We start from the raw sequence: 13,971 nt of genomic DNA, 5'->3' as shown, positions 1-13,971 counted from the left end.
AATCGAATTGAACGAACTTACGAAACGCAGGCATGACATGCTAAGGTATCAAATGAATATGTGGTTAAGTTTTTTTAAAAATATGTATTAACATAAACCAATTTCAATTAATCAAAAGTACGCTTGAATAAAAATACAACTAATAAAGTTTCGACTGGCCGACTGTATAATGTGAAGTAAATACTCACTATTGTTTTCTTATGTTTTACAGACTTTCGAAGATGGGTTATGCCAAAAAAGATACGAAATGCAAAGCAAACGGCGATGATATACCTTTGAAAGATGGCTTAAAGATCGGGTCATTATCCAGTATTCGTCTGAAAAGGGAGCTGGGGCTCTTTTCTGCAGTAAACATGATTGTGGGAGTCATGATTGGGTCGGGTATATTCATTTCTCCAACATCAGCTCTAAGACACACTGGTTCTGTGGCATTTTGTATTATTATTTGGATCGTATGCGGATTGATTTCATTATTGGGTAAGTTTTGTTTTTTGTACCAAAATATTACTTAATCACCCTATATATATATATACATACACATATATACATGTAATCGTACTTACATATACTTATCCAATCTTTTGGTTTTTACTATTTCTTAAATATTTTTAAATTTTGGTTTTAGGCCGGAGCGTTCTTAACAATTTTACATCGATCGATAAGGCGGTTGATAGGTTTTCTCATTAAGGTTTAAAAAAACAGATATATTTTTACAATAATTGTTCAAAAAGTCCACTTATATTCACTGCACATTCTCCCTCACACACCCATACACTCGAGTATATACACACACCCTCACACAATATATATATTTACTCACCCTCACTGACACGTACAATAATAACACTGATACACTAAAACAAGTACTTAGCGTAAATATTGTTCTGTTATAAAAAGAGTTACCCTCAGATTGTAATTGAGATACATTTTGAATATATATTTCTACCGACATATTGAAGCCATTGTATAAACTTTCCTAGGACAGCGGTGCCCGTATCTTAACGGCCGTAGTGAACGGTGATGCAGTGGACAGCCGTCGTAGTGGTGACTAGAGAGTGGTTTTATTTTTAACGGTGTTATCAACATCGTTTTCCTAGGAAACCACTCTCTAGTCACCGTTACGACGGCTGTCCATCGCATCACCGTTCACTACGGCCGTTAAAATACGGGCGCCGCTGTCCTAGGAAACCCTAGCTTTAAATGTGTTTTGTTTTTATGAGAAAAATAAAATAATATAATATAATTTAGCATATATTATGATGTTAGAAAACTGATTAAAAATAACTGTTTGTTACAATTTCGTATAGTAATATTTTACCCTTGATTTAAAAAGCGTTCAAAAGATTTGATGTAGTAAACGGAGTAAAAATATATTGTTATACTGCCTAATATTAGCATAAAAAAATGTATTATTAATGACCTTAAAACGTTGAATTGGTTTTATGATTTATCAAATATTTCAATTTTCGGGGCATTTTAACTAGCAAATATGAATTACTCATAAAAAATGGGCAACAAATTGTGGTAGAACGGGGTTCAAACTTTAAAAATCTGATCCGTGATTCCGCGACACTACTAGGGGATTAACTTCAACTTTATTCGTACAAAAAAATAAATTGTTGGTTTTTTTAGTTAACTTTCATAATATTTTAATTTTTAGGAGCTCTTGCATTTGCTGAATTGGGGACGGTGGTTCCAAAATCAGGAGCAGAATATGCGTATTTTCAAGAGGCGTTTAGTCCCCTCCATCCATATTGGGGGCCTTTGCCCTCATTTGTATGCTCTTGGATTTATATCATGGTCCTCAAACCCGCTGAAGTGGCCGTTTTAGTTTTGACTTTTGCAGAATATACCGTCGTGCCTCTTGGAGTTCTATTTAATTACAATCAAATGGATCTATATCATCAAGATTTACTAAAAAAACTTGTCGGACTTCTCACACTTGGTAAATAACTTTCAATTGATTTTTATTATTTTTTATTTACCTCATACTTCAAAATGAATTTTTTAGACACTTTTTATTGTTCGATTAACAGATAATCGCAAATCGCAATAAGTACCTACTAACTGGTCTTGTCCATCACTATTTGCAGCTACCGGATCATAAAATAAATTTGTCTATGGTTGTTCTTTTTAGAACACTTACATTGGCTAAACTGCGTGTCAAACATTTAAAATTTGTGACGTTTCTAGATAACGCTAACGGTCGCGTTTGTTTGTGTTGTCATTTCTTTAAACATTGTTTTTTTACAAGTTTAAATAAGTAATCGAAAAGTTTTTTTTATTTATTCAAATAAGGTAAGTTATGAAAAATATTTTGTATCTTGTGTACTATGCTATGCATCTTACCCATTTAATCGTCGTAACAATAAACAAACTTGTATAATGATTTCAAAATAAATACCTATTTGTATTTTGACAGATTAAAATGTCTGATGACCACGAACAGTATTCGGATTTGCTGAATCGCCTAGAGGAACAGAAATTAGCCATCGTCGAAAACCTACAGGAGGCTTATACTGAATTTTCCAACAATCCCAATGACGGACGGGATAAAAACAACTTCCAAGATGAATACAATACACGAGAAGCGAAATTCGCTCGAGCTATCGAGCACCTAGTGCGGGAGGATTACGACCCGTTGGTATTTGACGAGTCTAAGAACTTCTTGGAGTACATCGGCCTTCTGCGCCAAGAAATCAGTGAGACCAAACAGCTTATTGCATACAAAAATGCTAAAATTGAAAAAACTAAACAAGAAATTGAATTGTAAGTAATATTCACCAACCGCTACGTTTTAATATCTTGATTTTTTTATTACATGAAGGTAAGATCAGCCCCACGCTTCAGGTGCCAGCCCTGAGGCTGTGAAGTATTCTAGTGTAAAAACACCTTTTAAAATAAATATTTCATGTCAACCATGTCGGGATTTGAACCCATGACCTCTTGCATGATAAGCAAAGGCGCTGACCACTTGGCCACGAGGCTGACAATTAATATTTAGTTTTACTTGATTTTTAAGCATTGACAGATGGAATGACTGAGAAAGATATTGAAAGGAGGGTGAGTGCCGGGAACAGAGTGAACGGTGCACTTAAATCGACCTTGGCAAATAAATGGTTGTCACAAGAGGCAAAATTGGCAGTTCACAACGGAGTCCTGGTCCCATCCCTGATGTATGGGAGCGAAGTATGGACTTGGAAAAACAGGGATGAAAGTAAGCTGAATGCTGTCGAAATGCGATCTCTCAGGCGAATGTGTGGTAAAACTATGTACGATAAATGCACAAATGTTGAGATCCGTACATTATGTAAGGCTGAGACAAGCATTATCGACAAAATCAAGAAAGGAGTTCTGCGCTGGTTTGGACATGTAGAACGAATGGACAGCGAGAGAACGGCTAAGAATATTTACAATGCGAATGTTGATGGATGCAGAAATAGAGGAAGACCGAGAAAGACATGGCATGACCAAATCCAACAAATACTTAAAGATGGACATGTCAAAAGTCGGAATAATCGGCGCGCGTGCATGAGAAGATGTATGAATGTAGAGGAAGCGAGATCTGTATGCAAAGATAGAGTGTTGTGGCGTTCTATCCTCTCTGCCTACCCTTACGGGGAAACGGCGTGATGGTTTGTTTGTTTTGTTTGTTTGACAGAGGAACGATCGTGTTCTGAAATAGGTTGGCATAATTGATTTATATACCTATATAGGTAATATTTCTACCACAACTTGATATTCATTTTCTAACAATGAGTTATTTACAACTCATTGAAAATGCCGCCCCCAAAATTTATATATCAGATGATAACTCACTCTTTGATGCGCTTGAACTACCGAGCTCAATAAAATTATATATGCTAACTAGAAACCTCAGACAAAACTTACTCTTTCATACCGATAACCATAGAACTAACTATGGTTTTCATTCCCCTATGCCCAGAATTCTCAGGTCTGCCAACAAATATACCATTCTTTATTTCTTTGATAACAAGTTGTCTTCTTTCAAAGGATCACTGAATCAAATTCAATTATAAACACCTCTCTCCCGCATCCACTCCCACCAAGTCTACAATATACCATTGTGTCTTTATGCTTTCCTTATAACAATTTTCTTTGTATAAATATGTCCTTAAAAATGCCCATTGGGCGTACATATAAATAAATAAAAACGAAATAAAACAAGATTTTTTTTTTCAATGAAAAAAACCTAATGTTTTATTCTCAATGTTATTAATTGTTTCCAGCTTTAGAAACAATTTATCTGCTTTGAAAAAAACCACCGAGGAATATGAAGCTAAAGAGAAAACTCCCAGAAGTGTGTCCAAGGAGAAGCAGTTCACGAGAGCCAAGGCTAAATTCACCGAACTTAAGAAAAACTTAAATCATGTCCTAAAATCCCTCTATCCTAAACACTACCAGGACATCAACAGTCTAATGGCAGTAAGTTACTGCATCTGTTTATTTAAACGGTGCTCTAATTTATTATTTCTGTTTATACCGTTTTTTTGTAAGTTAATAAAATGTATCTGTTATCAACAAAAGAGAAAACCAACAGTATTTTGAATTTGTCCAATAGTTTTATTATACATGTTGTTACTTATTAAAAAAAAAAGTATTTTAGTAATATTTTTTGCCTATTGAAATATGCGTTTTTTCTTTCTTCCAGGACATTACTAAGAGTCACCTCGCAGACGATGGATCAGAGTATGCTGATGTGGGAAATAATGTTAATATTGGAGCCCTGGAAATACTCACCACAGCCAAAATAATAAGCCAACATCCGCACCAACCCACTATGTTTAAACTTACATTATAACCGTACACTGATAAAAAAATATTCTCAAAGTAGTATATTAAACAGATTGTAACTTTCTTAAAATATTGCTCTACTCTTGTAACTAATAAAAGTATCTATAAGCTATTGTGTAGTTTTCATTAAATTATATTGTAATGTTCATATAGACCAAAAAAATTTTTTTTAACACCTCAAACAAGATGGCTGTAGACTGGAATGTAAATATGTATCGTTGCATACCGTTGTTTGCAGAATTAGTAGTCTTATAGCTCTGTTCAAAGAATTTGGTAAAACGAATTATCCCGCCCCATTTATAGTTCATTTTAAAGAATATATATATATATATCTTTCATTGTTAAAAAAAATATGAAAGAACATTTTTATATGGAAACCTGTTATTGGTTCTGAGTTTATACAATATATGCAGCAATACAGAAAGAAATTAAATATATCCACAGAGCGTTCAACGCCTATGTTCATGTGTTAGTGCCTGTCGGTGAACCAAGTCAACATGCAATTTTTACATGTGTAATGCACATTTCAATGATCAATATGTTTTCTATTATGCACACATAAGTAAAGTTTATCAAAAAATTTAATGGGCTGTATAGTGTTTTAAATTGTGGGTAATACTGTTTTATATTTTTTTCTCTCTATATTATGTTTTCTATGTGCATTTTTATATGTAAAAAAAAGTATATTGTTAAGTGTCTTTGGCACGAGTTGCTCCAATAAGGTCACATTTAATGTTTAATAATGAAAAAAAGAAAATAAACAAACATACACATTTCTTTTCAATTCCAGGTATAATTACAATCATTAATATCAGTAGTGTGAAGTTGTATGTTAAACTTCAGAACATTTTCGCTGCCTGCAAAGTATTAGCCTGCATTGTAGTCATCTGTGGAGGAATTTATGAACTCTCAATTGGTGAGTATAAACTTCAGCCAGCATTTATATATAACAAAACTTTGATAGTCCGGCTTTTCTTGAATGAGTTGCGCTATGGTTTTCTCTTCATTGACACATTCGGATTATGCCGGCTATAGCCAGAAAAAAAATGTGTCTCATTTAGAAAATTACACTTATAGGTGTCAGTCAAAAAGACATTGGTAGTGAGAAAACAGATATAGCCTAAGTGAAACTGAAGTAATTAAATGGTAGGAAGAGATATCGTGAATATGTACTACAACTAAATAGGTAACTTTGATATAAAGTTTATATTTGAAGCACTAACTTTGTGGTTATTCATTATAATAAAATAAATAAAACAAATTTGTTTTTAACCACTAATTTTTATTTTTCACTGACCGGTTTCAAAGCAAACAAGCTTCTTTGTCAAGGTTTACGTAACTAATGAATTGATTCCTTTTTATTTTATTTCTATCATGTTCACTAAATACTACACGTGGACCCAATACATCAAGTGTTTTTCTTTATTATAGGTAAATTGAAATCAGCATTTTTGAGTTACCCATCACACGTTACACACATTTCTCTATTAATGCTAAAAATAAGTTGTGATTCATTCGATTCATGTTATGATGATTTGAATGCATGACTTGTTTATTTGTATCATTCACGGAAGAGGATTAAAAAATGTGTTTTTAGTGGGTAACTCACAAATGCTGATTTTGAAGTTACCTAGTAGTAGTAATTACCTTGCGATATTGAGTCCCTATAAAAAAAAACAGTCAGAAACATAAGATTCTCAGTATGTTAGTCAAATGAGATTTACTTCAAACCATCCCCTACGTTCCAATCGAAGGTGAAATATTAAAAAAATGAGAAAGTTATGTGTCTGTTTGAGTGAAAAAAAATGTCCGCGAATGTGTAAAGCAAATGGGGAGATGTCCTAACAATGGTCTACAGCTGTAATTCCTTATCTCCCCCAAAACTTCTCAGATATTGATAACCAGGAAACAAAATTGACTTCTGAAATATAAAATATGTTCATTATATTGTGGGGTTTGAACTAGGTAACTTCAAAATCAGGATTTTGGTGGTAAATCTGATTAAATAAATCGGATTTGAATGCATCATAACTTGTCTATTTGTAGCATTGATGTAAGAAGATGCAGTGATGTGTTTAACTCAAAAATAGCAATTTTATAATTACCTAGTTATAATACTGTAAAAATAAATTAAAAATCTTTGGGATATATGTAAAGACCATAAAATGTTTTTTTTAACATTATTTTGGTAGTAAATATCCAGCATTGCCAACATAGAAACAAATATAATTAATATTTTTAACATACCAAGAATTTCAAATTCATTTCAATTTACAGGGAATTTTACGAATCTAGAAAAGGGCTTTGAAGGTACCAAAACTAATCCAGGAAGTATGGCATTAGCTCTTTATAGTGGACTTTGGGCTTACGATGGGTGGACAGCAGTGACAGTGGTAACAGAAGAAATACAAAACCCGGCTGTGTAAGTCTTTCATTCAAATTTAAAAATATTTTTTTCAAAATACAGGACGCCAGACTCTTTTGATACAGTTTCCAAATAACCCCTTGTGCTGTACTAATTATGCATGAATAGGTACATCTATTGCCTGATAGTAAATAACTTTTGTTAACTTCTATTAAAAAATCAATTAAGAAAACAATAGTGGAACGAATCCACTGTGTAAAACAGGAGTTCAGTGTATTAATTGTAAACAAAAACAATGTAGAGATTATCTGGAATAAATTTTGTATTACACATCATGTTTTCTGGAAATTTCGAATAAATCACTTTTAATCCAGAATCACATCAATCTCACCAGGTAAATAGTAACCTCAGTGATAATAATGGCACATGTCCAAAATTATAGTTCCTTAATTAAGTATGCAGAAATGTACATATTTTCTACTCGCACAATGAGGAATTTCAATTCTACAAAAAATTAGAGCATTTAATTGTAACAGAAAGTATCTCAAAAATGTATGAAAAAATTAATAAAAATGAACTACATCACAAGTTCTTCCGAATCGACCAATTATAAAGTATTGTGATAAATTTCCCGTTTACGGAAAGAACAGAACAGTCTAGAACTTGTGGTGTCACTGGCGGGGTAATGAAACTTTAATAAATCGTAGTTCTGATAATACGTCAAAAAAAAAAAAAAAAAATATCCACTGAACTTCTGAAATAGTAGTGACACAATTATTATTGTGCCATTGTTATTTCTGAAAATATTTCAAACTAGATAACAGAAGTGAGTGAATTTTAAGTTGTGCCTTTGTTTTTGCAAATGAAAATGATTTAGTTTATTAAATATAGGCCGTTAATAAATGAAGAAATAATAATATTAGTGATAACAGTGCTATTTCCGGGGTGAGAATGTAAACATAATTTATTTTCCATTTTCAGTAACATTCCAAGGAGCATAATGATAGCTGTTCCAACAATTACGGGACTGTACGTCTTCATGAATATTGCGTACATGACTGCACTGAGTGTTCCCGAAATGATGGCTTCTTCTGCCGTGGCAATATCGTTTGGTGCCAAGTCCCTGGGAATGTTCACTCATGTGATTCCTGTTGGTGTTGCCATTGCGACCTTTGGTTGCGCTCTCAGTCTTCAGTTTGGAATTACCCGGTAAAATATGTTTGAAAAGTGACCATGTATTGTATGCTGAAATTTAGTTTTCTATGTTTCAAAGTCACATTACGAGTTTTAAGTATGGCTGAACATAATTAAATTAAGTCAAGTTGTGATCCTGCTGCTATTGTCGCTGACTCGCGGATCAGAAGCCCGAGGTTCGAACCCCACTCTACCACAACTTGATTTCCATTTTCTAATAGTGAGTTATTTACAACTCACTGAAAATGGCCCCCAAATTTAAATCTTTGGGCAAATTATAAGAACGCTAATATTTATTTTCATTCAAAAAAATATAATAATAAAAAAAAAATTAAGGAATTTATATAAATTTATATAATAAACCAATAAACTGACACAGTTATAAAATGCAAAAATATATTTGATAATGTGTATCCATTGTGTATCTATGGGACCAACATTGGTGATCTGTATTCAAGTATACATTTATTTTAATATTTATAATAATATACTTAAGTTATATTTACATAAAATAATAAAAATATTCATTATACTTATACGACAATTTATGTAAAATTACAACGAGGCATCTAATTGGATTTTTCAATAATATATATCTTAAGATTTATTAATTACTGTATGTTGGTTTTCTAATAAAATAAAATGGGTATACATAGAAGAAAGTAATGTCATGTTGTCGCCATTCAGGCAAAAGTCATTAACCCTAAAAAAGTCAATTTTGGGTATTGATATGTTTTGAGTTGAAAGCGAAAAAGAGTAAAACTATGTTCTTTAAGAAACAAAAGTCACCAAGGTTAATTTAGAAAAAAATAGCATAAATTGAAATTATTTGTTGGTAGTGAGAAACAGTGGCGTGACTTTCAATAAAATCTCAACAAGCATATATCACTAAAGGCAGATATAATTTATTGTCAGTTAAGGGCAGATTTTTATAATTTTTTTAGTTTGACAGTTTTTTTCCTAAAAACATTTTGCTTGTGTTTAGATATTTATATATATATATATATATATATATATATATATATATATATTATATAAACGGCATAAATTGCCTTTAACATAATATATATTGAACATAAATATGAAGAAAAAAATACATAAGTACATATGAGGGTACTACTTGTTTGTAAACCCAGCAAAATCCGAAATCTAAAATAAATGAGATATTAATTGAAACTTATTCAGAATACAATTTTTTACAATAATTTTAAAATTTTCAGTTAAAAATACGGCTTTATTTGTAAGAAATTGATTTTTAAATTATTGGGTTTGTTGCAAACATGGCAACCTCTACTTGAGTATTGTATAGTTGGAATGTATACAATTAAATTTATTATTTCCCTACTGTTTTTTGACATAATCATGCTTATGTCATCACTGCTTACGTATAAAATATTTACTGATTATAATAAAAAGTTGAAATTAAGTATTGTATCAGTTTTTTGTGATTTGCTCAAAATAAAGAAAGATGGATTTTGCCAGGTTTGCAAATGGTACCCTCATATATAAGCAGAAATAAATATAAAGCAAAAAATGATAAGATTGCATAACTTTACCAAAAAATATAGTAACAAGTAGGTAAATACACATAAGTAACTAAAAATACTACTGAAATATATACATAAATATGAGAAAGCAAAAAAGAAAAACATTATAAACAAGAAAAAGTCATTAAACCAAATTTTACCCATTTCGCCACATTAAAATCCTTCCAGATTCATGAAAATGTATCTAAAAGAAAAAATTACCAATGGATTTTATAAAAATGGCATGAAGAAATTGTGTTGTATCCATAAAACTTCTAAAACACAAAAATCGGATTTTTCCTATTTCTCCAAAGTTTCAAATGGTGATTTCTTAAAATTATGTTGTTAGGTTTGTGACTTCTGCCTAAACGGCGACAATATGTGAAACAAAAGTATTAGATAAAATTAGTGTTCATTTTAGAATGCATTTTAAAAGCCTTATACTGTATAAGCAGTCATACTCAGCATCTCAAGTTGTATGTATACAATCTATTATAAATCTTTGTAAGAACACTCGTTGATTACTTTACATAGATAATTTAATATGCTCGTTGATATTTTCAGATTGTGTTATGTTGCGGGAAAAGAAGGGCACACTATTGAAGTATTTTCCTTTGTTCATATCAGAAGATTCACACCAGCAGCTGCAGTTGCATTCCAGGTACAAACTCACTTTTTAAATTAATAAAAATAAATTATCGAGAATCATTAGACATCCTTAATAAAATATATGAAATCTCAAAAAATGAAGCATGCTAATTTTATTTATTTATTTTATTTCATACATTAAATGCCCAGTAGTCTTTCACAATACAGACTTGCATATTAAACACAAAATAAAGTTTAAAAACAATAAGTTGCAGTTATGTCTCCTACACAGTACAGGTTATAAAGTTAATAGTTCATCAAAAAGATAATGAAGATATGTTCAAAAATATTACAGAGGTTATTCAAGTGTGTAATTCAATTTTTAGATAGTGGGGTGGTGATTTATAATTTAGTGGGATTAATTGATAGAAATGTTGATCTGTGTTAATTTTGCGGGAAAGAAAGATGCGGTGCGCGGAGATGGTAGATGCAGATTAAAACAGTCTGCAGCCAAATGAGCCACAGCAAACATAAATTTTACCTTAAGCAAATTAGGAAAGGGGATCAGGGACAGGAGTCCGGATGCAAAAATCTCCAAGTCCTTTCCTCCGGGTAGAGCTTCGGATTATCGGCGAACAGAGAACACAGCACTTTTACTAAATTAATGTGGGGATGAATAGACCTCGATGAATGGGGGCAGAAGATGGTAATTTTATTTAAATTGCTTTATTTAATGCATGCGGATGTGGGCAGACGATTAAAAAGGCATGCCGATGCGGGTAGACGAATTACGAAGAGAAAAAACACGAGATTCGTGTTTTTGGATATGAATATTGGTTCCCATAGCAACCATAGCTACCCATGACGAGGAGAATGAATAAATATTTGAGGAAAAGTTGGGAAATCACTAGAGGGGGTGTAGGATAGGTGGACCTTTATCAACTGACGGTCTTTCCAGCCACAAACCACTCTATCCTGATTAAACACTTGCGCAGCCAGATAGTGTAAATAAATAATTTAATAGTTAAGTACAGAAATACGAGTTCAAGTCCATGTAATTGTCCTATTACAGATATAAATCTGTTGAAAGATGACTATACCTCGCTCATTGAATCGATTATATCTTATGGAGTGCATGTTTGGGGTTTCACCTTCCAGTCACTATGATATTCAGGTGAGACTATAAAGGAGAATCATACCGAATTGCAAAATCCGTAAGATGAATCCGAGGGAAACATTTTATTTAATTTTGAAACATACCTTATTAAAAATAATAAGATCATAATCTCAAATACACATTAAATATATTAAAATCAAATTAAACTTACAAACACTTCACAAAGAAGATTTTCAAATGAACCATAAATGACCTTAGTACCTTACAGTAAATTATGTCTTAAGTAACAACACCGCATAAGTCACTTATGTTTTTTTTTATTAGACGGTGATAAAAATTGCCTATTTTTTTTCATTGAAGAGGAATTAGACTTTTTAGGACTTAATAGGAGTTTTTAATAGGTGATAGTTTATGGAAAAACATTTATTTGTAATTCATTTTAAGACATAATTTAGTTGAGCTTTTTAATAAAATAAGCTGTTTTTCTATTGTCCTGTTAAAATAACAAAAATGACCTACGCAGTGTCATTATATAAGGGACTAATGAATTTTATGTGTGTAAAACAAACCCGTTAAAAAAAATACGCCCACCATATTTTCTGACACTCATCCACATACAATGATGTACAAGACACTGATGCTGGATTGTTGCATCTATTAAACACAAACCTTTTCAACGAAGTTCAAAGTTATATGACACTAAACTTCAATTAAGCTTTAGAATAAATAAGGTACATAACATAATCGAATATGAAAAATTTTAATCATATACAGCCTTCTCATAATTATGGTTATGATATATTGTGTTTGTCAAATTTCAGGGCCTGATTGCATTCGGTTTCATACTGGTTGGAAACATTTCGGAGCTTATTGATTTTGCTTCATTCCTGATCTGGATATTCTATGGAGGAGCAATGGTGGCGTTAATCTTCATGAGGAAGTCTCACGCTAATGTTCCAAGACCATACAAAGTGCCATTATTTGTGCCATTCTTCGTGTTGGTTGTGGCGTGTTTTTTGGCCATCGTTCCTATCATCGCTGATCCTTCGGTGAAATATCTGTTCGCTATTGGATTCATTCTGATCGGAGTAGCTGTGTACACCATCTTTATTTACTATAGAAAGAGACCAAAACTAATGGGTGAGTTTTTTTTAGTAGGTACTTTAATATTAATACCGCACAAATATTACTTTTAATGGAGTTCATTTTAAAAATGCTAAATGATGGCTTAATTTAGAGTAAACTTTTGTGTTTTTTTCTTTCTCTTAAGAAAATACATTGATAATTAATATTTTTTCTTTACAGATAAAATTACAATCACTACGCAAGCATTATTTGAAGTTGTGCCTCCATCGTCGAAGTCTGAATAAATCCCTAGCATTATGTGTTCTGTATTCTTTCTGTCATATCAATAATTTTTGATAATCAAATTTACGTATTGTTAATAATATATCCATTACCAATTGTAAGTATTTATCAAGACAAAAAGTGTCTATTCGAGAATTCAACACACTTATAAAAAAGGTGCCACTGTCAATTTAGTGATTTGATATGTAAATAATGATTTGTCTGTATAAATTTCATAATATTTTTTTTTATTGGTCATAATGATTAAGATCTATTGACTCTAAATGTTTCCATTTTAAAAGCTGATACTAAGAAGTGACTTTTGGATGCAGTATACTGAAATGGACCTGAATTAGATACATCCTTGATATTCCTTAAGATGGTTTTGACAATAGCCGATTTTCGTTCTTACCTTTTATCTCTAGCTTAAACTGTTAAAGATTACAGCAGAGTTTAACAAAACGAGAAACATGAAATATTTCCTGCGTCAAAGTCTTCTGTAAGTCATGTCAACATTCTCTATTTAGAAGGGTTGTTATCGTTTGTAATCTAACATAACAAAATTATGCATAAGACAATAAAATCATTGCCTTAACTTGGAGACCCAAAATCAGATTGTGGCTAGTGTTGCGGATCAGAGGTCCGAGGTTTAATCCCCACTCTACCCCAACTCAATTCCCATTTTCTAATAGTGAGCTATTTACACCTCGTTGAAAATTGCCCCAAAATTAAAGTATTTGAATCAATCATAAGAATGGTAATATTTATTTTTATTTAAAAAAAAAGTTATACACCTAGCATATATTTGTATTCCTATCTTTAGTAAACTAAATTTAATTTGTTATGCGTTCTCAAAATGATTTAGGAGTTTATTGGTATTAAATGGTGTTTGAATACATGTATATATAAAAAATTTTAATATTATTTTTGCCGATGTTTTTAGGTACTATTTTTTTTACAGCACCTAACATTAATTTGTATCTCAACCGCATATCTTTTTTCATAGGTTTGTTCTCAAA

The 13,971-nt window shown here is 31.7% G+C and overlaps 2 protein-coding genes across 2 annotated transcripts; both read left to right on the top strand.

The window, feature by feature from the left end:
• Positions 1-215: 215 nt before the first annotated feature.
• LOC148272056 (b(0,+)-type amino acid transporter 1-like) lies at positions 216-13,680 on the top strand. The gene is made up of 8 exons (XM_088240589.1): positions 216-477; positions 1,661-1,945; positions 5,606-5,731; positions 7,093-7,237; positions 8,162-8,389; positions 10,465-10,561; positions 12,427-12,745; positions 12,911-13,680. Exons 1-8 carry the CDS (start codon positions 222-224, stop codon positions 12,973-12,975), a joined length of 1,521 nt encoding a protein of 506 aa, XP_088096715.1. The 5' UTR covers positions 216-221; the 3' UTR covers positions 12,976-13,680.
• LOC148272057 (uncharacterized) lies at positions 2,141-4,927 on the top strand. Its single transcript, XM_088240590.1, has 4 exons — positions 2,141-2,298; positions 2,423-2,769; positions 4,251-4,446; positions 4,673-4,927. Exons 2-4 carry the CDS (start codon positions 2,429-2,431, stop codon positions 4,820-4,822), a joined length of 687 nt encoding a protein of 228 aa, XP_088096716.1. The 5' UTR covers positions 2,141-2,298; positions 2,423-2,428; the 3' UTR covers positions 4,823-4,927.
• Positions 13,681-13,971: the final 291 nt, after the last annotated feature.

This window comes from Micrasema longulum, unplaced genomic scaffold (genome assembly GCF_059751315.1).
Source record: "Micrasema longulum isolate JH-2025_06_02 unplaced genomic scaffold, ASM5975131v1 h1tg002512l, whole genome shotgun sequence".
Taxonomy (NCBI): Eukaryota; Metazoa; Arthropoda; class Insecta; order Trichoptera; family Brachycentridae; genus Micrasema; species Micrasema longulum.
The sequence above is the reverse complement of the archived record's forward strand: the minus strand, read 5'-3'. Positions and strand labels throughout refer to the sequence as shown.